Consider the following 27904-nt stretch of genomic DNA (forward strand, 5'->3'; position numbering starts at 1 on the left):
GCAATTTGATCTCTGGTTCCTCTGTCTTTTCTAAAACCAGTTTGTACATCTGGAAGTTCACAGTTCACGTATTGCTGAAGCATTGCTCGGAGATTTTGAAGCATTACTTTACTGGAGTGTGAGATGAGTGCAATTGTGTGGTAGTTTGAGCATTCTTTGGCATTGCCGTTCTTTGGGATTGGAATGAAAACTTTTCCAGTCCTGTGGCCACTGCTGAGTTTTCCAAATTTGTTGGCATATTGAGCACAGCACTTTCACAGCATCATCTTTCAGGATTTTTAATAGCTCAACTGGAATTCCATCACCTTCACTTGCTTTGTTTGTGGTGAGGCTTCCTAGGGCCCACTTGACTTCACATTCCAGGATGTCTGGCTCTAGGTGAGTGTTCACACCGTCGTGGTTATCTGGGTCATGAAGATCTTTTTTGAACAGCTCTTTTATGTATTCTTGCCACCTCTTCTTAATATCTTCTGCTTCTGTTAGATCCATACCATTTCTGTCCTTTATTGTGCCCATCTTTGCATGAAATATTCCCTTGGTATCTCTAATTTTCTTGAAGAGATCTCTAGTCTTTCCCATTCTATTGTTTTCCTCTATTTCTTCACACTGATCACTGAGGAAGGCTTTCTTATCTCTCCTTGCTATTCTTTGGAACTCTGCATTCAAATGGGTATATCTTTCCTTTTCCCGTTTGCTTTTCCCTTTTCTTCTTTTCACAGCTATGTGTAAGGCCTCCTCAGACAGCCGTTTTGTTTTTTTGCATTTTTTTGGGGGGGATGGTCTTGATCCCTGCCTCTCCTACAATGTCATGAACTTCTCTGTCCATAGTTCATCAGGCACTCTTTCAGATCTAATCCCTTAAATCTATTTGTCACTTCCACTGTATAATCCTAAGAGGTTTGATTTAGGTCATACCTGAATGGTCTATTTATCTACAAATAGTTTTACTTCTAATTTGGATGTCTTTCATTTCTTTTTCTTGCCTAACTGACAAGGATTTCCAATACGATATTGAATGAAAGTAGTGAGTGGGCATCTTTATCTTGTTTCTGATCTTGGAGGAAAGCTTTCAGCTTTTTACTATATAATATGTTAGCTGTAGGCTTATTATATGTAGTCTTTTTATGTTGTTTTGTTTCTTCTATACCCAATTCATTGAGTTTTTTTTAATCATTATTAGGTATTAAATATTGTCATATGCTTTTTCTGCATCTATTAAGATGATCCATGATTTTTACTTTTCATTCTGTTAATGTGATTTCTCACATTGATTTATAGATTTTGAACTATCCTTTCATCCCTGGAATAAATTCCATTTGATCATGGTGTATGATGTTTTTAATGTATTGTTGAATTTGGTTTGTTAGTATTTTGTTAAGGATTTCTACATCTGTGTTCATCATGGATATTAGCCTCTAACTTTCTTTTCTTGTAGTGTCCTTGTCTGGTGTTGATATTAGGGTAATGATGGCCTTGTAAAATGAGTTTGGAAGTGTTCTCTCATCTATTTTTTGGATGAGTTTGAAATCTAAAGGGACAATCAGAGATAGAGGAAAACGGGGGTACTTCATAGAGGAGTTTCTAAAAGGGCAGTAAGAGGGGAATTGAGAATTATCCTCAAGTAGGATGGCCTCCTTCTCTGGGCTGTAGAGAAGGGCATAGGTGATGGTTATTCAGGCAAGGAGTTGAGAGTTTTCACAATGATTTCTATTTTGATTATAAAATTGGGGTAAGGGTGTATCACATGATAATTAACAGACTAAAATAGCACATGCGTGTGTGTTTTAGGGCTGTGTATGTGTGCATATATTTGTTAGGTAGGGGATGAGTAACATAGGCTGAGAATAAAGGAGGCAGGAGTTCATCAGGGTCAACAAAAATGACTGATAGGGAGCAATGGGGATTGAGTGAGACTCGTTTTTGTTGCTCGGTCACGAAGTCATATCCAACTCTTTGGACCCCATGGTAAGTGAGATTTAGAAAGCCTAAACTTGTGATGGCCTAAACCTGATAGTTGTGAACCTATCTTCCTCTTGGGATCCTAAACCAGGTATGTGAATGGAGACATCTGATTTTACAACTTCATTAACAGTACAGGCAAAACACACTATGAAGAGCTGATACTGATAGTACATTTTGGACAGACTGCCATTTGGATCCTGTCTAATGCACTTTTAAAACATCGCATCTCTTCAAAGCAACTGTAGTAATATCCCAAGGATCTCTCCATCATCATTTTATGTTTAATATACCCTAAACCTATGCTGTTCCTAAATCACAGAGGTTACATTTCAAAAGCCATGTAAAGATCTTTTACACCAATCATACTTTACAAGGTAAAACTCATGCCCATCGAGTCGGTGATGCCATCCATCCATCTCATCCTCTGTCGTCCCCTTCTCCTCCTGCCCCCAGTCCCTCCCAGCATCAGGGTCTTTTCCAATGAGTCAACTCTTCGCATGAGGTGGCCAAAGTATTGGAGTTTCAGCTTCAGCATCAATCTTTCCAATGAACACCCAGGACTGATCTCCTTTAGGATGGACTGGTTGGATCTCCTTGCAGTCCAAGGGACTCTCAAGAGTCTTCTCAAACACCACAGTTCAAAAGCATCAGTTTTTTGGCGCTCAGCTTTCTTTATAGTCCAACTGTCACATCCATACATGACCACTGGAAAAGCCATAGCCTTGACCAGACGGACCTTTGTTGGCAAAGTAATGTCTCTGCTTTTTAATATGCTGTCTAGGTTGGTCATAACTTTCCTTCCAAGGAGTAAGCATCTTTTAATTTCATGGCTTCAGTCATCATCCGCAGTGATTTTGGAGCCCAAAAAAATGAAGTCTGACACTGTTTCCACTGTCTCCCCATCTATTTCCCATGAGGTGATGGGACCAGAAAGGCTTAGTTTAATACAATTATCTGGGGAAAAAATACCCTAAGTTTTTATTCTAGGTAGGATCCTACCAGCTTGCACTTTCTTCCACACTGAATTTAGAAATGAAATGGTTCATTTTAAACTCTAATATTGTATTATGCTAAACAAGTAGTCTTTTCAGGCCTCACAAATTCTTGCTAGATCAAATATTAATGGAATAGAACTAACCTGTACTAAATAAAGAAAGGTTTAGAATTTAACAAAAAAACTTAAGACAAGCCTCTCAGTACAAATACAAATACAGCTTAATATTTAGATGAATATGCAAAAAGAAATCTTATTTGCAACATATTAGTTATATCTTCTGGACTTTTGAATATGTTAGATACCTCCATTTAAGAAAAAAGTATTTTAAGAGGGAGGGGATATATGTATACCTGTGGCTGATTTATGTTGAGGCTTAACAGAAGACAACAAAATTCTGCAAAGCAATTATCCTTCAATTAAAAAATAAATAAAAATTTAAAAAAGAATAAAATATTTTAAACATAATAGATGTGCTGTGCTTAGGTGCTCAGTTGTGTCTGACTCTTTGTGACCCCATGGATTGTAGCTCTCCAGACTCCTCTGTCCATGGGATTCTCCAGGCAAGAATACTGGAGTGGGTTGCCATGCCCTTCTCCAGGGGATCTTCCCAACCCAGGGATTGAACCCAGGTCTCCTGCACTTCAGGTGGATTCTTTACCATCTGAGCCACCAGGGAAGCCCAAACATAACAGATACCAGTGCACAAAATGTATAATTATGCTTTTTATTTAAAAAAAATGTAGTTACAGTTTGAGAAATAGAAAGATATTTTTTGAAACAAAACAGTGTATAAGAATTTGAGCTACCTGTGAACAGTTTTAGGAGATAAGTATTTGTTCTTTTTTTTAGTAAATGATTTGTCCTAACTTTTCATGGATATATCCATTATTAGACTTGCATGAGTAAATCACTGTTTTTATGAAAATCACAACAGCCAAAATAACTTCACAGTCAAGTTAATTTCAAAGTGGAAAACATTCTCATATAGCACATAGTAACTCTGTTAAATAGATGGCTAAAAAACCAGCCATAGTCATATTTTTGAGTTAATATGTATTGTATTCAAATTCTTTTCCTATCGCTACCCATCTAAAATCTGTTATATGTAGGGTATGGTAAGCTTCCTTATGTATCTATAGTTAAATAAATGAAGATACGCATGAGATGAAAGTGGAAATACACAGAGTTCTTATCCTCAGAGAATGCTAAATTGAAATTTATATTAAAAAATAAATATCATATGCAATAAAATTTCTGTGATTGATTGATAGGCATTCCTCAAGAGTTATATGAATAAATTTGAACCCCAGAGTCAAGGCAGTATTTTTGCACTGGCTTATTTCCTATGATAAAATAGGTTTCCTGAGATTTAACTTGAGAATAAATGAAATTTCTAGCACCTTCATTACAGCAATAAGACAACTTTAAGACAGTGCTTCTTGAAATTATAATCATGATTGTGAATTTCAAACAAAGCTCAGGTTTGAAATGCCTCAAGGTCATGACTGTATCTTTTCCTTTAAAATACTTTTAAAGAATGGATAAAAATCTGACAGTCTTGTTTTGGTGCCATATTGTATATTTTAAAATATAGCATTGAGTAGGACCAATGTTAAGTTTTCAAATATTTTATAAATCAGATCATTAATAATATCAACTTATACTGTAAGTATCAATAGCTATAAGAAATGCACAGTTATTGGCCCCCTATTACTTGCTTGAAAAGTATAGAATAACTAATGATGTGAAATGCTTATTACAGACTTGATAGCTATACAGATTTATATTAAGATCTGGCACAAAAATGATAAACTGAACCATAGAAAAGAGATTTTGAAGCAATTACTAATCAGGAAAAGATTCTAATAAATCAATCAGCATTAAGGTTGCTCTTCATCAGCTAGATTCATGGTATTGCAAATTATTTACATTTTTAAATGGCTCACCTGGCTTAGCAATGATATTCAAATAATTTCCATAATGTCACCTGACAAGGACATCTTAGAAAATTGCTTATTTAATTCTGAGAATCTATTGCAACAAGGAAGGTGGGGGAAGAGGGGATAGAATAAAGGAGGAGAGGGGAAAGAAAAAACCCATTAAACCAGATAGATGAAAATTTAAAGGAAAAAAGCCAAATTTAATGGAATAAAATTTAAAAAAACACCAACAAATATAGATTCAGCCTATTTACATACAGTGTATGTGTAAATGGAGAATTGTGTAACTCTTCTTTGGTAGTATATTTATGACTAATTTGTATCATTACAGAATAATCATTGATATTCTAAGCCCTTTTTCATATGTTTGGTGAAAAACCATACAGTACATTGATCACTGAGGAAGGCTTTCTGCCCTTTATTGTACTCATCTTTCCATGAAATGTTCCCTTGGTACCTCTGATTTTCTTGAAGAGATCTCTAGTCTTTCCCATTCTATTGTTTTCCTCTATTTCTTTGCACTGATTAGAGGAAAACAGTAGAATGGGAAAGACTAAATATCTCTTCAATAAAATTAGAGATACCAAGGGAACATTTCATGCAAAGATGAGCACAATAAAGGACAGAAATGGTATGGATCTAACAGAAGCAGAAGATATTAAGAAGAGGTGGCAAGAATACACAGAAGAACAGTACAAAAAAGATTTTCAAGACCCAGATAACCATGATGGTGTGATCACTCACCTAGAGCCAGACATCCTGGAATGTGAAGTCAAGTGGGCCTTAAGAAGCTTCACCACAAACAAAGCTAGTGGAGGTGATGGAATTTCAGTTGAGCTATTACAAATCCTAAAAGATGATGCTGTTGAAGTGCTACACTCAATAGCCAGCAAATTTGGAAAACTCAGCAGTGGCCACAGGGCTGGAAAAGGTCAGTTTTCATTCCAATCCCAAAGAACAGCAATGCCAAAGAATGTTCAAACTACTGTACAATTGCACTCATTTCACATGCAAACAACCAATGTCTAAAATTCTCCAGGCAAGGCTTCAACAGTACCTGGACCGTGAAATTCCAGATGTTCAAACTGGATTTAGAAAAGACAGAGGAACCAGAGATGAAATTGCCAACATCTGCTGGATCATCAAAAAAGCAAGAAAGTTCCAGAAAAACATCTACTTCTGCTTTATTGATTATGCCAAAGCCTTTGACTGTGTGGATCACAACAGACTGTGGAAATTTCTTAGACATGGGAATACCAAACCATCTTACCTCCTCCTGAGAAATCTGTATGCAGGTCAAGAAGCAACAGTTAGAACTGGACATGGAACAACAGACTGGTTCTAAATTGGGAAAGGAGTATGTCAAGGCTGTATATTGTCACCCTGCTTATTTAATTTATATGTAGAGTACATCATGCAAAATGCTGGGCTGGATGAAGCACAAGCTGGAATCAAGAATGCAGGAAGAAATATTAATAACCTCAGATATGCAGATGACACCACCCTTATAGCAGAAAGCAAAGAGCAAAGAGCCTCTTGATGAAAGTGAAAGAGAAGGGTGAAAAAGCTGGCTTAAAACTCAACTTTCAAAAAACTAAGATCATGGCTTCCAGTCCCATCACTTCATGGCAAATAGATGTGAAAACAGTGACAGACTTTTATTTTCTTGGGCTCCAAAATCACTGCACATGTTGACTGCAGCCATGAAATTAAAAGACGCTTGCTCCTTGAAAGAAAAGCTATGACCAACCTAGACAGCATATTAAAAAGCGGAGACATTACTTTTCTGACAAAGGTCCAACTAGTCAAAGCTATGGTTTTTCCAGTAGTCATGTATGGATGTGAGAGTTGGAACATAAAGAAAGACAAACACTGAAGAACTGATGCTTTGAAAACTATGGTGTTGAAGAAAACTCTTTAAGAGTCCCTTGGTCTGCAAGGAAATCAAACCAGTCAATCCTAAAGGAAATCAGACATGAATATTCATTGGAAAGGCTGATGCTGAAGCTGAAGCTCCATTACTTTGGCCACCTGATGTGAAGAACTGATTCACTGGAAAAAAACCCTGATGCTTGGAAAGACTGAAGGCAGGAGGAGAAGGGGACAACAGAGGATGAGATGGTTGGATGGCATCAGCAATTCAATGGACATGAGTTTGAGCAAGCTCTGGGAGATGGTGATGGACAGGGGAGCCTGGCGTGCTGCAGTCCATGGGGTCGCAAAGAGTCGGATACAACTGAGCGAGTGAACAGAATTGAAGTGCTTACTGAAGATGTAGTCATTCTACAAATTACTACTTTCAATTTTTCAATCTCAGTTTATGTGGTTTTCTGAAAACAGAGCCTATGTTCCTTGATTCTTGCTATTTCTTCTACATAGTCTGTAATTAAGAACTGTCATCTGAATCACTCTCACTCAAATTCACCTCCCTTATACGTAATTATGCCATATCTGACCAGCAAATTCCAACATAGACCAATATTTTTTTTGCTATAATTACTAAGCACAGTTGAACAAAATCTTAATACATCCTCACAGATAGCTCAGCTCATCCAAGTACTTTGCAACATCTTAAAATTATTTTAAGGATCAAGGTCAATTCCCTTTTTGTATTTCCGTTAGCCTATATATACATATTTCCAACTTTACCACTAGCAAATAGAACTTAGGGATCAATGTACATAACATTGCTTTTTGTGCATATTTGTCCTTCTGCCTATAATGTTCCTACTTCTCTTTCCTGGCCTGCTGTTTATTACTTATTCTTGAGACTGAACTGTGTTACTGGAATCCTTTCCTGATTTCTCAGCCTAGACTTGGTAAATTGTCTCCTAACAAACTGTTTATCTGAGTCACTGCACTTGCCAAATCTGTTCAATTCAAGCAAAAATTTCAAATAGGACCCACAGTCTAGCAAAGAAAACATAGACCAACCATATTGCCCTGGTTCTAATAGAGATGTATCTATAACTGTGCTGTGAGAGCATGTGGGAAGGATAAACTAATGCTACAAAGGAAGTGACATTTGACTAGAGTACTGAAAGTAAGCAAGCATTTGCCAGAAGGAAAAATGGGATAAGGAAGGCATCTTAATGCAATAAAAGATATGTGTGAAGAGGCACAGAGTAATGGAAAAGACTTTCCATTATTTTCCACTCATATGAATAGTTCAGTATTGATGGAATATAGTATGAGAGTATGGAGAGATAAGACTTGAAAAGCTAAGTCTTGTCTGTCATGCTGAGGAGTTTAGTCTTCTTTATAGATAGAAATTGTGAGTATTTAAATAAGGGCTCTATATGATCAGAATTATATTAGATAACTAGTAGGAAAGATGAGGATGGATTGCATGAAGAGACCCTGGAATAACTCTTGGAAATGGTGCAAGCCAAAAATAATGATATGAACTCAGGCAGTAGAAAGGAAGAGAATTTAATGACTTTTTCAGAGACATACTGGGGAACTAATTCAATGAGAGGATGTGAAAGAAAAGGAAGAATTAATGACCAGAAGGTTACACTATTATTTCAATTTTTAAATTGGTGGAAAATTGCTTTACAATGTTGTATTGGTTTCTGCCATACAACAATGTGAATCAGTCATAATTATGTTTATGTATACATACATATATATATATACACACATACATGTCCTCCCCTCGTGAGCTTCCCTCCCCCTTCCCTCCCTGCTGTTTTCTACTATTCCCATCCCATCCCTCTAGGTCATCACAGAGCAGCAGGCTGGGCTCCCTGTGTTATATAGCAACTTTCCACTATTTTGCACAGGATTGAGTATTTATGTTAATGTTACTTCCTCAGTTCATCCCATCCTCACCTTCCCTCGCTGTGTCCACAAGTCCATTCTCTACTAGGTTCATCGGTACTATTTTTCTAGATTCCATATATATGCATTAATATATAATACTTGTCTTTCTCTTTCTGATTTACTTTACTCTGTATCTAGGTGCACCCACCTCACAACTGACTCTTTCATTCCTTTTATGACTGTAATATTCTACTGTATATATGTACCACATCTTCTTTATCCAAAGTTCATCTGTTGAAGGACATCTAGGTTGCTTCCATGTCCTGGCTATTGTAAATATTGCTGCAATAAACACTGGGGTATATGTCTTTCAGAATTGTGGTTTTCTCAGTATATATACACAATAGTGGGATTGCTGGGTAATATGGTAGCTTTATTCCTAGTTTTTAAAGGGATCTCCATACTGTTTTCCATAATGGCTCTATCAGTTTACATTCCTCCAAACAGTTCAGGAGGGTTCCCTTTTTTCCACGTCCTCTTCAGCATTGTTTGTAGATTTTTTGATGATGGCCATTCTGACTGATGTGAAGTGATACCTCGTTGTAATTTTGATTTGCATTTCTCTGATAATTAGTGACGTTGAGCATCTTTTCTCGTGTTTTTTGGCCATCTGTATGTCTTTGGAGAAATGTCTGTTTAAGTCTTCTGCCCATTTTTTGATTGGGCTGTTTGTTTTTCTGATATTGAGCTGTATGAACTTAAGGTAGAAAAAAAAGTAGCTCTTGCTACTTTTAGATAACTAAACTTTTAGTTTTAGATATTCAGTTTAAAGGACTGTCCGAGCACTTGATCAGGTTGTAAGAGAGGCAGGAGTGGAGAGAATATCCAGGGAGTATTTTGGCCATAACATATAGATCATAGTTTAAGCAGATCATCTATAGAGAATGGGTAGAGATGCCTGCAATGCAGGAGACCAAGTTCTACCCATCGGTTGGGAAGACCCCCTGCAAGAGGAAATGGCAACCCATTCTAGTATTCCTGCCAGAGAAATCCCATGGACAGAGCAGCCTGGCAGGCTACAGACTTGGGGTCACAAGAGTCAGACTCGACTTAGTGACTAAACCACCACCAAAGGTTATTTTTGTCTATTTTGTATTCTATCAGTCCTCTTTGCCAAAATAAATTGTGTGCTCTTCGAGGGCTAGGATTGATTCAAATTTCAGATATTTATAAGAACCCAGCACAAGAAAATGATACTTTCCAAGAGGAATGAGTATTTGCTAAAGAACTTTTTTCCACCCTCTTTGCTTTTTTATCTCTAAAGCACTTAGGTTTGCTTATGCTCTCTGTTCAATTCAGCACAAGAATAATTTGGAAAGTAACTTATGGTGAAGAATATAATATGAAATACCACTACAGGGAAAAATTTCAATGTTCTGTGAAACTTACCATATATCTCCAGACACACTTTCACTTTAGAGACTTTTCAAGAACATATAAAAGTTATTATTTTTTTGGAAAGTAATGCTAATGCTGTATTGTTACTTCTACTGTTCTCCTTTGAAGTTTAAATATATGCTAACCAGAAAGGATATAACTATGCACTGTTATCAGTCAGTTCAGTCACTCAGTCATGTCCGACTCTTTGAAATTCCATGGACTGCAGCACTCAAGGCTTCCCTGTCCATCACTAACTCCTGGAGCTTGCTCAAACTCATGTCCACCGAGTGGGTGATGTCATCCAACCATCTCATCCTGTCATCCCCTTCTCCTCCTGCCTTCAATCTTTCCCAGCATAGGGTCTTTTCCAATGAGTCAGTTCTTCACAGCAGGTGCCTACCTGATGCAAAGAGCTGACTCATTTGAAAAGACCCTGATGCTGCAAAAGATTGAAGGCAGAAGGAGAAGGGGATGACAGAGAATGAGATGGCTGGATGGCATCACTGACTCAATGGACATGGGTTTGGGTGGACTCCGGGAGTTGGTGATGGACAGGGAGGCCTGTCAGGGTGCAGTTCATGGGGTCGCAAAGGGTTGGACACAACTGAGTGACTGAACTCAACTGAACTGAAAGTTCAGGGGAGTGTTGCCAAGTTGAATGGAGCTAGTTACCAATTATAGGCTGATGCCCTGGGAGGGCTGATCTGTGGATATTGAAGCCAGGGCAAGAGTAGGTCCCTGGTGGAAATGGAGGCCAGTGTACTGAGAAACTCAGAGCAGACTGAGGTCTCAGTGCATTAATGTCAATAAAAACAGAAATGCCCAACTTAAAGTCAGTAGCAAAGAATACCCTCACCTAGTGTCTGATAACACACCCCCCACCCGAAAGTGAGGCTAGTTTTGTGCTTGTCTCATCACTTGGCTCTAAACCCTAGAGGCTGGGGTAGGCAGGAAGACAGGATAAAGAACATTCGAGTCAAAAGAAAACTGTGCATATTTATGGAGGTGTCTGATAACATGTTCTCTCTGAAGGTCTGTGGGCTGAAATGATAGTAGAAGGATTAGCTTTTAAAACATGGGCTCAGGCATCGCTGGGTACCTTGCAACTTTGGTAGTCACACCTCCTGAGCCTCGTTCTCTCGTACGGAAATGTGTGCCTCACACTGTTGCTAGGCTTTGCGGGTAGGGCTAGTGATAAACAACCCACCTACCAATTCAGGAGACATAAAAGACACAGTTTGATCCCTGGGTCAGGAAGATCTCCTGGAGGAGGGCATGGCAACCTACTCTTGCCTGGAGAATCCCGTGGACAGAGGAGCCTGGCAGGCTGTGGTCCATAAGGTCACGAAGAGCTGGACACGACTGAAGTGACTGAGTCTGCACGCACTCTGTTGCCATAGGAATTAAACATGTAAGTGTATACAAGATTCAGCACTGTGTTACTATCAAATGCTCTTCATGTTCTAGCTATTATAATACATAATACAGGACCACAACTGTAAATCCAGACCCACAGGACATCAGATTTCTGTTTCCTGTTGCCACTGCTCCAATATGTGTCATTTCCTGAAGCTTTATTAAACCCACATACCACCCCACCCCCACTATATGAAAAAGGAGACAAGATGTTTTCATGATCATCCTTTATCCTTCCTATAGGAGAAAGATGGAATACAGCAGAAAGTTCTGGCTGTCCTGTGCAAAAATGCACTAAGAAGATCTTATGATAAAAATGTACAAGATTTTCTGAAAGGACAGAAGAAATGTTCCATATGTAAAATTGTCAGGGATAAAATGTATATAGAAAAGCAACCAGGACCAAGAATAAAAAAACATCTTTTTTTCATCTTCCTTTGACTGAAGGGCATGGATAACTTGCTTTTAGTACTGGTTGTATAGACAAATTAAAGGAATGTGTCTCCTTCAAGCACTACAAATCTAACAGACCTAGATTAGGTCCATGATTGATTTTGATCATGTCTTTATCATAGAAAATAAAACTATAAATTTAGGTTCTTAGAGAACACATAATACTTTCCCCCCGCTCAGACAGGGAAAGAAAAGGGTACACCGTGCGACTCCAGACCTCTATATTCAACAATGGAGTTGAGTATAAATAAAAAAAAAAGACGCATCTAACCTCGTGTTCTTTCAAAAATCCTGTTACAATATTGTATGACTGCCCCTTTCTGTCTTGTTGTATCATCTGAATTGTCTCTTATCTCTTGCTTCAACAAATCTACAAGCAACCACATACTTAAGCTCTCCTTCCCTAACAGAAAAAAAGCTCTTTTTTTACCGATATACTAGTACTTGCGTATACATGTTCAGATTAAGAATTCAGTAAAAACAGACGGCAAATGAAAACAAAATTTGGATTAATTTTGCCAATTATTTTGCATTTATTACACCATGAGTTAGACCAAGATGGTATGGAGTTTATGAAGTAAATATATTAATATAGATGAATGAGTCCTTTGATCTCCTTAGGCCAAACACTATTAAACTAATTAAAACTTGTTTAGTGATAATTCAAATAAGTGTCAAAAAAATTGACATCCTTTAGAATTTTTAAAGTGGGATTTGACCTAAAAACAAAGACGAGATGCAGAAAGAAAACAGAGGGAGACAATATATTGGTAAGGAACTTCTAGAGTTCCAGTGATTCAGTGATCAGACAGAAAGCAAGTGCCCACAAATATTGTTGGCAATTCTGTTTATTATTAAAGTCAATATCCCCAAGGACTTCTTATTTGACTTCAAGTGTGAGTAATTCTCATTAAACTCAAATATATCTGTCTTTTGTGTACAGAATGATAAGCTGAAGTAAAGAGCAAATTTAGAATCTCAGATGGTGAAGAAAACTATGTTGAATTTTCAGTCAAACTGGTTTTGAGTGTGGTTGTAAACTCAAAAATACATTGCATGTGTAATTCTGCTTGAATCAGACTAAAAATATATTTATTTGGCAAGTAATATTTAAACTTATGGTGGGACTTGACACTATTTTTAAAGGTTAAAACATTTTTATGGAGGGGATCTTTGCTCCTTTACATTAATACTTTTGACCCAACGAAACTATTTCAAATTTAAAATTTCTGTGTTACGTAAGAATAGGGATCCTACTGCAGAATTCTCAAGCCAAAAGAGCACCATGAATAGCTTAGGAGGGTGAACCAATATTCCTAGGGGAATCTGAGGCGGTCTAAAATGGTCCTAAAAGTACAGTGACTAAAATGGGTCTGAGATTTCATTTTAAATCTTTTGTTGTAATTTACATGCTTTGTTTCCCATTCTTCTCATATGTCTATGTTTTAGTGGGAAAATATTCTTAAATTACCATATAAAGAGAGAATCCAAAATCATGTATGTTTGTTTCATGAATTTCTCTAATCCTTTTCATATAATTAGAATAGGATGGCCATGGCATTTAAATCATCAGAGGATAATGCAGCCTTAGAGTAAGGGTCTTCCTTTTAATGACATCCAACAGGGTATTTTTAGAAGTCTTAATTTTATATTCGCTAAAAGTATTTAAAATCAAGTTTTGAGTTTCTGGTAAGGACAGGTTTAAACAAATTTAATATTTGTTTGATTCTTTACAATTAAGAACAAAGAGCTTTACATTTAAAAGAGATATTCTAATAAGCAGGGTAAATTGATCAGTTTTGTCACTCCAAATCAGACCCTTCTCGTATATCCATTTTACTCATGATCTTGAGTAAAAGTGCTTTAGCCTGGCCCATAATTTGAACTTTTCATACCAAAATACATTTCTCTACTGCTTCCTTGTGTCATCTCTATATGACCTTGCAATGTTGAACTTTTAGTTTCTCCAGGGTGCCACAATCTTGACTCAGTACTATTTTTTTTTAACAAACTATTCAGTCTTCAACACTTCCCTTCCTCACCCCTCCCTTTAACCCAGCTCTCAACTATAACTAGTTTACCCTTGGACAACACAAGTTTGGCCTACACAGGTCCACTTAAACATGGGCTTTTTTCAATAAATACATATTGCAGTACTACAGGATCCTCAGTTGAATCCCCACATGTGGAAACAAGGGTATAGAGGAAGGACTAAAACTTTAGAAGCACCTGACCCCCATGTTGTTCAAGTTTCAAATGTGCTTCCAGGAATCCTAACAGATAAAAGCTGAATATATTCTAATAGCACCCCATTGTTGTTTAACTGTTGTGTCCAACTCCTTTGCAATCCCATAAACTGTGGCCCATCAGGCTCCTCTGTCCAGGATGTCCCAGGCAAGAATACTGGAGTAGGTTGCCATCTCTCAGGGGATCTTCCCTACGCAGGGATCGAACCCAGGTCTCCTGCAGTGGCTGTCAGATTCTTTACCACAGAGCCACCTGGGAAGCCAATAGCACCCAGTAATTTATCCATAAAACTTATTCAACTGTACAACTGCTATTATTTCACACCAGACTGAAAGCCTCTTGATAAGAAGGAACTGTGTTTCATGCTTATTCACAGCATCTAGTTAGCATTTAGTATTAACAGTACTTGTTCAAGATGTTAACAGGTCAGTATGCTTTATGTTTCTGGTTAGAAATTCAGGTTTAGAAGTTAGTGGTTCATTTGAAAGCATAATACTGGATGTTTTATACTGACAATCTTTTAAAACTGAAATCTACTTCTTCAGGTGCTCTACTATAATTTTATAAACGTGGACAAATAATTAAACTCAACTACTATCTAACAAAACAAAAACAGGAAGGGAAAAAACTAACAATAAATAATCTATATAATTGTGGTGGACAGAGGAAACAGCCATGGACTTTTGAGGTTAAAAAAACCTCCATTTGTTCAGAAAAACGTTACAATCATCTCACCCTAAAATTTATTCAAAAGGTGATTTTTAAAAATATTACTAGATATTCCCAAAGCTGTGTTTCTACGGCAGTTGATATTTTAAAAAGTGCTTGCATGAATTATTGTTTAAAACTAAAGATAATCCTTTTTATTTTGAAAATATTTTAACATTTGCCATGTTTTATTCCTGGTACTGTTAATCTATATATTGATTTAGCAATAAATATACCACTGTTACAGAGTGTAATATTTTTAGTATTCATGACTGGTTGAAATTAATGCTGCTATTATTTCAAGAAAGATAAATACCATGCCAAAATTTGAAACTAATGCTCAGGAGAGTATGATTAACAAAAACTATAAAATAATCTATTGGGCATTATCTTCTTAAGCATGATTCCTTTGAAACTCCATGGACAGTAGTCTGCCAAGCTCCACTGCCCATGGGATTTCCCAGATAAGAACACTGGAATGGGCTGCCATTTCCTTTTCCAGGGGATCTTTCTATACGAGGTAGATACTATCTCTATTTTACAGATGAGAAAATCAAGGCTTTGAAAGGTTTCATAACTACTGGGTAGCAGAAAAAGGTCTTTGAATAGTTTAGTCTAAAGTCAATGCCTATGCTTTTTCCAGAAGAAAAAAGTTATAATTTAATGCATTTATAATTAAAACACCAAACTTAGGCAAGAGACAACTACTGCAATGTAACTATGCTCTTCATAGGGCTGTTTTACTTACATCTTTAAGAAACAGTAATTATTCCTTTGAACATATGCACTTTAACTTCTATGAATCGTGATTGAGTGAATTGGAACCACCTTTTAGAACTTTACAAGTGTCCTGATAGGGAGCTCTTTAACCCCAATTCTTTTGACAAATTCTCCTCCACCAGCACTGAACACACTAGCGATAAATACATTAATACTTCAGATTTCTGGATACTTTGGTGGTTTCTACCACCTGGAATAGTTATAATACCACAAGTTAAAAAACAAAATTTTTAAAAAGGAAGGATTTTAAGCTGAACTAGACAAAAATAGAACATCTAAATATTACATACAATGCAGTATCATTTATCAGTTCATTAACCAGTTGAAAAGACTTTAATTGGTTATGGTTATAAAAACATAAGTCACAGGAGCAAGAAATCAGCTGCAAGGAGACAGATGAAAGGTGAAGAGAAAGATAAACATAAGTGATAGCTAAAGCAGTAGCAAGGTTGAGAGAGCAATGGGAGTGGTTAAGCAGGAAATACTCAGCAAGACAATGGAGAAAACTGTTAAGTCACAAGAACATGAAAAACTATGTTAAGGGTGTGGGTAATAGCCCCTGAAAGCATAGTATGGCAGAGCTGAATTTATATATCACAGCTCTAACTCAAGAGTATCAGCAGCATCACTCAATAAAGCTTAGGTATTTCAACTATAGAACTTTGCTATTCATTGGAGTGGAGAAAGGAATTGAAGCAGCACTCAATGAATCCAGGGAAGCCCAATGAATAGGCAAGCTGTCCATTTACCAAAATGACTCAAGGGTCATTTTATTATACCATATGATGTAATAGGGGCTTTCCACATGGCTCAGTGGTAAAGAACCCACCGACCCATGCAGGAGATAGAGAAGACTCAGGTTGGATCCCTGGGTCAGGAAGATCCCCTGGAGAAGGAAATGGTAACCAGTTCCAGTATTTTTGCCTGGGAAATCCCACGGACAGAGAAGCCTGGCAGGCTGCAGTCGACGGGGTCACACAGAGTCGGACATGACTGAGTGAGCACACACATATGCAAGCATGATGTAATACAGACAGGGCTTTAGAGTGTTAATTTCAAGTCATTCAACAAAATCAATTCATGTGGAAGATCTTTCATGAACTTGGGATTTATTACTAAATAAAAAAATCATTGATTACTATTATTAGCTATTTACCTATTAACTTGCACACTGAATCTGAATTCCAGTAGTTTTAATTTATGAATAACAGCAGGTCTCTATTTGCTTTAATTTATATACCACATTATAGGACTGAACTGGAAACCCAGGGACCTGTATTCTAATTACAGGTAAGTCAATACAAACGTGTTGCTAAACTATTCATTTGACCTACCTCAACTACAGGTTAAAACCATATACCTAGGGTCGTTTTCAGCTCTACAGTTATTCTTTAGTGTTATTAACAGTACAGGCCTTTCAAATAATTTGTTAAATTTTTTTTGTAATTTTTTCACAAGAAGGAAAAAAGCTGGTTTTCACTGAACTGAAAAGAATGTTCTACTAGCATAGAGCTTTAATGTCCAGATGGGTCACACCTGCCAATCTTGTAAAAACGAAGATTCAGTAAGTCACAGACAAGGCTAAGAGAGTCTGAGTTTCTAATAAGTCCCAGGTGATACTAATTGCCCTCGGTACAGGGACAACATTTTGAGTAGCAAAGTTCTAATATCTGAAGAAATTGTAATGCTGACAAGCTTGGCTAGCCCCGATATTCTTACACAATTGCAACTATGAGCAGGAGTAAAACGACATGGAAAATATCCCAGAAAGTCTGATGATCTAATATGTCTGGGATTTGTGCTAATACGGGCAGTAAGTGGACCGAATAACAAGAAACATTTAGTTGGTAACTGAAGCTGAATGATGGAGGTTTGTTACTGTTTTCTAAGCACTAACACCAATTAAGGGGAACACTCTGTCCATTGAAATGATAGGGAGGCATTAAGTTGCACCATAATCTAAAGCTAAAAAGGATATGGTCTGTATTTGAGGATCTCACACATAAAAATTTCTCATTTACTTTTCACAACTTTGCCTTAGAAGAAACTTGAGACTCAAAAAACTTAAACAATATTTACTGAAGGAATTGATTTAAAAATCTTAAAACTGGTTAAATGTCATAACATTTGGTAAGGAGCCATTAATGTTCAGACATCCTAATCTTAAAAAAATTATAAAGTGTGTTACCATTTAAACATAAATTTTGCAGTATTTTTTTAAAGCCATAGACTAGAACAAATTCCTTTTGAAAACAACCACTGAGTTTAAAAGATACTAAATTCAAGGTAATGATTACCTGTAGAAGGGGTATATGGGGGTTAAGATCAGAGAGAGTACAAAAATGATGTCAGTTCAACCTGTTTTGTCATATATTAAAATTACACAAAGTATGGAAAGTATTAGGCAGCAAGAGTAAATGTGCACAGGTGTTTATTATATGCTCTTCATATTTTTCTGCATATTTGAATACTTCATTTTGTCTTTAATGTGGGGCAACCTCTTCTTGTCTTTAACATTTGTACATTATTTGTAAAATATAGAACAAAAAAAGATAAAGGGAATAAGTGTATTTAGGAAAATAAAGAATAACTCTAAAATTAAAGGTCTTGATAATTGGTACACATACTCTAATCCTGTGACTTAAAATTGAGATTTTTCTCCTGAATATGTCTTGAAACAGATATTCAGCCAAAATAGAAACCCATGTATGTTCAATTTCCCTAAACAGTTCCATATCCTTTTCTCCTGAATGAAAAACATGTTTTCAGATTTATGCTATTTAAAAATATTAAGGCAGTGAGGAAATCTTGACGTCCCAAGCTATTCATGAGACCATCTTTTCTTTTCACAGCATTCCAGGACTTCAAGTGTTAGAATTTTCTCCAAGTTGCACAGCAACCTTTAAAGGTATATACATAGAAGATCTAATTTTTAATGAAGTTCATAATTATGTATCTATTGTTTTATTACTGGGCTATCAAATAATTCAAATGAAATATAAGGCTAAATCCAGTCTCCTTTCATTTGGCTTTGGGATGCATTATAGACTTGCTTTCTACATCTCTTTGCTTTACCAGATGCAACACTTTTTAAAAACATGAAAATATTCCTCTGTAGCAAAAAGACAGACACCAGGGTATTATTTATTGCTGGTAACTCGATCTGGCAGACATGAAACTGGCATTGCAACTTCTCCTCCTACAAATTTATCAAGTGCATAGTATTTCTTCATTCATACTATCTGAGCTTCACAGTACCCTGTGAGGTGGGAAAAGCAGAATTTATTGCCTACATTTTGTATAAATACATAAGGGATACTAAGACTTAGAAAAGTAACTTGTCCTTTTCCTTCAAACTGTATGGTGACCCAAAATAGAACTAATGAACAAATTAACCACCACATAATTAATAAAATTCATAAGGTTAATATTGAAATTATATTTTGAAGTTAAAATGCCTCTAAAGTATTAATATCTCTAATGTTAACTAAATATAATGATTCTTTATTATCCCTTGTTAAGCTAGGGTGTTCTTAGTTGCTTCAAATACTAAATTAGATTTCTAACATTAAATATACATGAATCCATTCCTCAAGTATTTAAAAAAAATCTTTATGTCAAAAAAAAAAAATTGTTTTTTCTCTGTTGTAGAAAAAAAAATCAAGGTATCTCTTTAATATTCAAGGAAAGGCCTCTAGGAACAAGCAGCTGTATCTTAAGAACAGGTCACTGTTAGTTAGTTCACTCCTCTTATCTTAGAGATATCTAAGAGAAAAGACAGAGGCATCTAAGTGATAATAATGACAAGGACAAAGCTGTTTTCACATTAACACTTAAAATAATTTACTATATGCTAAGGACTGAGTTAATATATGAAAATATTCTAGAATGTCAAAACTCCCACTTCATGGGCTTGCACTTTGGAAGGAAGGTTGCACTGGAGTGCACTGTAGAAAGCTAAAGAATCTGTTACTCCTAGGCAGGAAAAACTTGGGCTTCTGGTCACTCCCCACTCAGAGACACTGGGAACTCTTCCCAGTTCAGTAAGGAAGCAACCTCACTTCCCACACACATTTCAGGACCCCTGTTTTCTTCTTACAAGCCAATCCCTGCCGCCATAAGGGACCATCTGAAAAGGGGTAGCACCTACTAGATTCCCTGGTGGCTCAGATGGTGAAGAGTCTGTTTGCAATGCAGGAGACCGGGTTTCGATCCCTGGGTTGGGAAGATTCCCTAGAGATGGAAATGGCAGCCCACTCCAGTATTTTTGCCTGGAGAATTCCATGGATAGAGGAGCCTGGAGGAGTATACTCCAGGAGGTCGCAAAGAGTTGGACACAACAGACTGACTTTCACTTCACTTCAGCTATTTCAACTACTGCCCCAATCATTCTGAGAAAAACTTTACTTGAAGAAACTGCTCAATTACTAGTCATTCATGGTACAGGCTTTTTTTTTTAAATAGGTATTAGGCACATCTATTGTTGCTAGAGTTCTTCTGTACTACAATGATACTTGAAAAAAAATTTGAGATTACTTAGCTTTCAAATCACCCTCATGTTAACTCAAATGTACACAATTATTTTTATTTACTAGACTCTTTTTTGGAGATGACTAATTATTGCATTAATATAGCACACTGAAAGGTACTGCATACTCCTTCACTTGTTTTTAATTTCCCTAATATGTGAGTTTTGCATATTTGTCAGTTATAACAGAACAAACTTAAGGAACATGAGTAACTGCACAGTTATCTGACACCAATATGCCTAACTACTGACAAAAGTGAACCCCCCCAAAATATTTTAATACAAAATAGTACCCTAACTGAAACCATTTAAAAAGTGAAAATGGTAATATCACAAATTAACCCTTAAGTTTTTAAATACCCTAATGTGCATCTTCCCTCCCACCCAAAGCAAAAGCAGATGGTGTCATTCTGTTTCTTCTCAGTAACATCAAGTATCCTTTGTTAAAACTCACAAAGTAGGAAATCTTTAGCAGACACAAAAGATGAAAGATGAAACTGCAGCAAGAGAGCATGGCAAATCCAAAAGATCTATTAGTGCAGAAGTCTACTGGAAAAAAAACAACAACAACAAAAGAGATAGAAAGAATTAACAAGATACAATAAAAGTTATGTCTTTAAAGCAGTAGATTGTAACAGGGTGGGAAATGTTTAATATGTGTCCTCCTGAAAAGCAGTTACCATCTTTCAAATTAAAAAAAAAAAAAAACAGCTGGTATATTTTCACAGCAGCTAGATTTATTTACGGTATAAAGTCATAGAATTGTATTACTATTACTCCTTTCCCACCCTGGCAGAGAATAAACATGAATTCAGAAGCACAGTGGAGTGAAAACAAAGAGAGAGAAAAGGCAGCAGAGAAAGACAGAAGAGGTGAGTACAGAGCTACAGAAGTGTTTATTGAGCATGCTACAGAGGTAAGCAGAGTACACACAAAAGGAAATTAAACAACCATCAAACCTCCCAACTTTGTTAGAAAATTAATTTTTAATTGTGCCGCTTTCAAACTATACTGAATTTTACATTTCTAAAGATGTAAAAACTCAACTAATAGAAAATATACATGACCATTCTGTCTACATAGATAACAGAATCTATGAATCTTGAAACTAAGTACATCAATTTCAAAAAAGTATTGGTCATTTAAACAGAATCAACAATTCAGATTGACAAGAACTGTTCAAATTAATTTGACCTGTAGATTCTGAGCCATGTTTTTATTAAAGTCAGATCTATTCCTAAATACAAAATATTTTGAAGATTTATTAAAACTGAATATTACAATGCAAGGTAAATTAAGACTAAAGGCACATAAACTTTGGTCCCACCTGGTTGTCAGTTTTAGAAAACTGCCACAAAATTAACCTTCCTGCAAATTTTTGCAGTACACTTTCTTTTATCTTTGAAAAATACATGCACCAGTTCCTGAACTAGCTAGACCGGTCTGCACATGCTCAGAAATCCACAACCATATTCCAAATCTTAATTACAAACTAAGGATGGCAATATATATTTAAATGCACGTAAGTCATGTCAACTTCAAAAACATCTACGAAAAATATTCAGCCACAAACAAGACATTACTTAGTGCTGACATTTATATGATACGTCCCACAAGAGTGTGTACAAAAAGGTTAAGATTCCACAATGCTTTTCCACATAGGGCTCAAACTTACAGAAATCACTTTGTTGTCTTAAGAAAGTAATACTCTGCATCGTGTTAATTTTAACTAATGCCTACATTCATAACTGAATCTAGACCAGAATTGTGAGATATAAAAGGCCAATGTTTTTTTAAAGCAATAAAGCCTAAGGTAGTAAAAACTGAAAAAAAAAATGCTGCTTTACTCTTTCAGTATCATGTATCTTATCTGATTAAATAAAGAAATATGACAAGCCAATAATTCAAAATAAGTTCCAAGCAGGAGGAAAAAAAAACTTAACCTTTTTACACACCCCTGCCTAAACATATTGTTAATTCCCATTTAACAATGTGCCCTAGACAACCAATTCCTTTTTTCTAGTAAATGCACAAAAGCAACACTAGTTTCCTTTTTAAGGCACGTATGTCAACTAAGTTGAAAAAGGAAAGTAAAATTAAACTAAAATTTCAAACAGACAAAAATGGCTTCCCTACAGAACAGATGAAAGAGAGCAGTTAATAACTCTGCCTTTACATACGCCATTTCATTTTATAACCAAGGAATGATAACAGCATGGAAAAAAAAAAAACAACAAAAAATCAAACTCTGGTCCCCACTTTTCTGAACAGTCAATAGGTGATGACACCAAACAATGTGATTCACCCTCAATCTTCATCTCCCCCCCTTTTTAAATTGTTGACTTGGAGAAAGACACTCTCAGATGATGGTTTTCACCAAGGTTATAATTATGAAGATCAATCAAGGCCTGAATAGCTTCTTCCACTGTTGCCATCTGAAGAAGAGCCATTTTGTGATCTCTTCTGAAACAAAATTATAAAATTAGATACTTCATAAAAATCAGAATGGCTTAAATACTTTTGCTCATTCCAGGATCAAAAGCTATCTAGAAACGAAAACAACTACTCGAAGAAAACTTTTACTTCTATCAAGTCACTAATTTAAAGACAAGAAAGCTTGCTTACTGAAAAAACTTAAATGCTTTCACAGTGCCCCCAGTGTTAGCAAACAGTGTTCGGAGATCTTCTTCTGCTACTGAAGGACTGGGAAAATTAGATGGAAAAAAGAGTAAAAACATTATTAAAAAAATTTTATATTTTATTCCTAAAATGTATATCCTTAATAAACTACTCCGTCTTTAATACTTACGGGATATTGGATAGGTGAAGGGTTGCAGAAGGAGGGAAAATATTCTGAAAATTTTTGGATCCAGGTTTCTTAAAACGATGCAATGGGGAATTACCAAAATCTTTTGTTAGCCCTTGATCATCAAGTCCCTCTCGAGGTAGTTGTACAGTCTGATGTTTAGACAGAGTAACACGAATAATTTTTCCATACATCTTCTGTCCATTAAGATGATTCATGGCTATAAAGAGGAAGAATGCCTATTAATAAACAATATCACCATTCAAAGCAAAAATATTACAATAATTCTTAGAATACTTGAAATATCTAATTTTGCTATGGTTTTAAAATAAATCACGAATTTACAATAGCCACTGGTGACAAAACAAATTCATTTGCACTTAACACGGCACTGAGGCAAAGAAGCCAGCTTCTTTCATAGAATGAAAATCCAGAATGAGTATCTTCCTTGACAGGCCTGCTGATAATGCCCCAGAAACTTTTAACTTTTTCTCCCTTCTGCTCAATATCCTAACTGCCAAGTCCTATGAAACCCTTCCTCCTAATTATCCCTCAAATTCATCTATTTCTACACTTTCCACTGCCATTACTTTTTATCTGTATAACTCAAATCAGTCTCCCAATTTGTCTTGTTGGATTTTTCTCTATGTTCCTCCATTCTATACAAATCTGTATCACTACCTGCTTAAAATCCTTAGGGATGAAGACAACTTATTCTTCAACATATCTTCAACATATCTTCTACATTTCTCAGTCTGGCCCTAACATCTTTCTCAAGCCTCCCTGAATAAATATTTTATTGATATTTTATAATACTAGTAACTTTTTTAGTGTTGAGAATCAAATGGTAAGATAAGAACCATCCTGACCCTCATGGAACTTACAGTATCTTAGTACTATCCTCCTTGTACTTAAGTTTTCAGGTGTACAAAACATATTTTTTTAAACAAATACTAGTATTTTATCTTTAGCCTGATGCATGCTTTTCTATTTATAACAATTTCCTATCTCCTTCACTATCTTTCCTAAGCTATTCGTGTTACTTCCTAAAGAGGACTCTTTCCTTCACTCTTCAGAAAAGGTTCAGAACCTTACTAGATAGTCCCCATACAGTTCTATTTCTTTTTATAAATTCAACACATTTTAATTATTATCCTCCTTCAGACTGTAAGATACATGAAAGCAGGAACCAGTGTCTCTACCCCAGCACACAGCACAGTGCCTAAACACAGAACATCACATGCCTACTTCTTGAGGCAGCAGCTGGGTTACTTTTGAACTAAATGAACTGGTCTGAGATTAGAGAACAGTTATATGTTTTATGTTTTATTCAAGTAGTCACAACTGAAAAAAACCATGTCATAAGTCATATAGTTTAGCTAAACTGAACGTCTATTTGACTACTCAAATCAAAGTATTAGAGTATTAACAACAGAGAGGTAAAGGCAATATGGAAGAGCAGGGAATTGAGAACAAAATCCCTACTCTCAAATGTTTTTAATTTGATTAGTACACTACAGTACACAGTCTGACACAGGAGATACCCAGAACTTGTTAAATCCATGCATCTTGTCATACTTACTTGTATAGAATAAACCAGTTAAATATAAAACAGGTCTGAAAAGGAAAATGCTATAAAAGTATAAGGTACCATTCTGAAAAATCTTTTTCATTTATAGCTTCCCTAATTTGTAAAAACAAATTTACTCTCCCAGTTACAAGATAAAGAGGTACTAAGGATGTAACGTACAACATGACAAATATATTTAACACTGCTGTATGTTATAAATACTCCCGCTATAGCACATTTTAGAGAGTAGGTAAAGATCTATTATGAAAAACTTAGTATACTTTTGAGATGGCAGCTACATATGATCTAAAAACAGTTGAGGCTCTTTTGTAAGTAGTTCTTGAAAATATGAATTGCAGAAATAATTATTTTAACAAAGAACTACCCTTTGGTACTTAGCATTCATTTAATCACTGAAGATCAGTATACTATTTCAAACATAATTTACAAATTCTATTATTCCTAAACTACCTAATTTAAGAAAATTCTAGTATATTAGTTAAATAGGCTATAGTAGAAATGGAAACATGTTTAATGTTTGCAAATTTTAAAACTCTGGTCTAAAATGATTTAACAGGGCCTTTAAGATTTGCAATAATTCCATTCACACTTGAATACTACTGACTATACCTGCCATTTATTTCTCCCATACTACTTTCTGAGCATAAAAATATTTGCTTATATTATAAAACAACTGAGTATTTCCCAAATAGAGTCCCATGAAAACCAAAAAGAGAGTCCATAAACAAAGTATATCAAAAAAAGTTTCACTTATTTTTTTCCATAGCACATCCTAGTTTTGCATAGGATTTGTGTTTTAAAGGATTTAATGGTGTGAGTCCGTATTTTTATGGACATATACTTCAAGAAAGCAAAATCTAACCTAGCAGCAATGAGAAATTTGCCACTACATATAGTCCAAAAACTATGTCATGCTATTAGTAAGCAAAGCTTTAATGAAAAGATAAAAATTTTATCTTTTATAATTTATAAAAATTAGCCAAAAAAGATTTTACAATGTAAGTAAATACTGTTAGGCAGTGACTTGTATTATCCCAAAGTTCATACACTGAAGCTTTAACCCCTCAATGTGACTATCTGGAGGCAGGGCCTCTACAGACGGAATTTAGGTTAAAAGAGGTCATAAGGGTGAGGCCCTAATCCAGTAAGACTGATGTCCTTGTAAGTATGGGAAAAGATACCAGCATCTTAGAGGCTGAGGAAGGCTCCCAGGAAAGGCCATGTGAGGACACATGGAGAAGGGAGCCAGTCTGCAAGCCAGGAAGAAAAGTCCTCTCCAGAAACCAAATCTGTTGTCACCTAACTACTGGTCTCCAAAACTTAAGAAAACAAATTTCTGCTTTTTCAGTCACTCAGTTTGTTGAATTTTGTTATGGCAGCCCAAGCAGACTAATACAAGTATAGTAAAAATTAAAGCATAACTTATTTAAACAGTCCTTATATAAAAAACCAAAAAGTATCCAGAAGAATTTGATGAACAGGTACTTTCAGCCATAGTGACTGTGTATCCCTTATTTATAAGGGTAATGTGGAAAGACTGAAAGTAAAAGGAGAAGGGGGTGGCAGAGAATGAGATCGTTAGATAGCATCACTGATTTAAAGGACGTGAATTTGAGCAAACTCTGGTAGACAGCGGAAGACAGAGGAGCCTGGCGTGCAGAGAATCGAACACAACTTAGCAACTAAACAACAAGCCACCCACAGCTCACACAGTGAGAAAAAAGAAGTCAAAATTTGAGAATGCTTTGTCAACTATGAAACACTGTAAAAGATTTCTTATAAAGTACATAAAGATAATGGCAATGACTATCCCTAACCAGAGTACAGAAGTGCACGTAAGCAGAAAAAGAAGAAAAGAATAATGGGCATCTATGACATAATCAAGCAGCTTCCCTGGTGGCTCAGATGGTAAAAAATCTGCCTGCAATGCAGGAGGAGACCTGGCTTTGATCCCCGGGTCAGGAATATCCCTGGAGAAGGGAGTAGCAACCCACTCTAGTATTCGTGCATTTCATGCAAGAACATTTCATGGACAGAGGAGACTGGCAGGCTACAGTCCATGGAGTCGCCAAGAGTTATATAGGACTGAATGACTAACACACACACAGACACACGACGACACAATCAGCACTTTTATATAATTTCCACTAAAGATAGACATCTCCATTTTTTTAAATTGAAAGCCAGATATGTAAAATTTTACACATTGCCTGCTGCTGCTGCTAAGACACTTCAGTCGTGTCCGACTCTGTGCGACCCCATAGACGGCAGCCCACCAGGCTCCTCTGTCCCTGCGATTCTCTAGGCAAGAACACTGGAGTGGGTTGCCATTTCCTTCTCCAATGCGTGAAAGTGAAAAGTGAAAATGAAGTCGCTCAGTTGTGTCTGACTTCTTAGTGACACCATGGACTACAGCCTATCAGGTTCTTCCATCCATGGGATTTCCCAGGCAAGAGTACTGGTGTGGGTTGCTGGTAATACATTGCCTGGGCTACCCTAACAGTTGGTAAGAAACTGAATTTCAAACTTCTATCTGATGCCAAAGGCTAAAAGGTCTAGTTTATCATGTTGTTAGTCTGTGAGTCTCACTGGATATAACAGCAAAAATACACTAGTTTTTACGCCAAAAATGGTAAATTTCAAAATTAATAATGTGAATACACATGGTCTGAGATACCATCATCCCTAAATCTTAATGAACAGAATTATAAGCTAAGATCATACTGACATTTACAGTCAATCACACTGTGAATATGCAACTACCTTCTGGATTTATGTGATTTGGCTTTATGTATGAAGTTGAATGAGATGCTAATTAAGTGATCAATTATTTATCTAATAATCTAAGTGCAACTTGTTGAAGTACATTTTAAGGTTCCAAAAAGGATTAAAGTGGGGCACTTGGTTTAAGTTTTTCATTTTATAGTAACCTGGTATCTCTAAAATATACTTCATGTAACTCTACTAAGTTCAGTCAAATACTTTCAAATGACCTTAGAAGAATTAAAATTAACACGGCGTTAATCTGGATTCTATGGACTATATAAACAGTTAACTTCAATTATAGGGAGTAACCAGAAATGAAAAATGCTAAGAATCTTTTAATACGTGTATCATAATTCTTAGGTGAAACTGTTATTTCAATCTTGAAGGCAAAACATTTTTCCATTAAACTCCAAGCAAGAAATGGTAAGAGAGTGAATAGCACAAAAATACAAATATGTTCATCATGTACAGCTATTCACATTAAAATGTGAAAATTAACATGACA

General features: G+C 36.0%; 1 protein-coding gene across 5 annotated transcripts in view; it reads right to left on the minus strand.

The window, feature by feature from the left end:
• Positions 1-21113: 21113 nt before the first annotated feature.
• The window catches only part of PTBP2 (polypyrimidine tract binding protein 2), an 83565-nt gene continuing 76774 nt past the window's right edge, over positions 21114-27904 (minus strand). For 3 of the 5 annotated variants that reach the window (XM_020869374.2, XM_020869376.2, XM_070467759.1), the window contains exons 12-14: positions 23046-23262; positions 22862-22939; positions 21114-22699 (exon numbers count right to left, since the gene is read on the minus strand). In XM_020869374.2, coding sequence (XP_020725033.1) covers positions 22567-22699; positions 22862-22939; positions 23046-23262 — 428 coding nt within the window. In that variant the 3' untranslated portion in view covers positions 21114-22566. The remainder of the gene's footprint in view (positions 22700-22861; positions 22940-23045; positions 23263-27904) is intronic. The other 2 variants (XM_020869375.2, XM_020869377.2) reach the window with 1 other exon arrangement.

Source organism: Odocoileus virginianus, chromosome 5, assembly GCF_023699985.2.
Source record: "Odocoileus virginianus isolate 20LAN1187 ecotype Illinois chromosome 5, Ovbor_1.2, whole genome shotgun sequence".
In the NCBI taxonomy this organism is placed as follows: domain Eukaryota; kingdom Metazoa; phylum Chordata; class Mammalia; order Artiodactyla; family Cervidae; genus Odocoileus; species Odocoileus virginianus.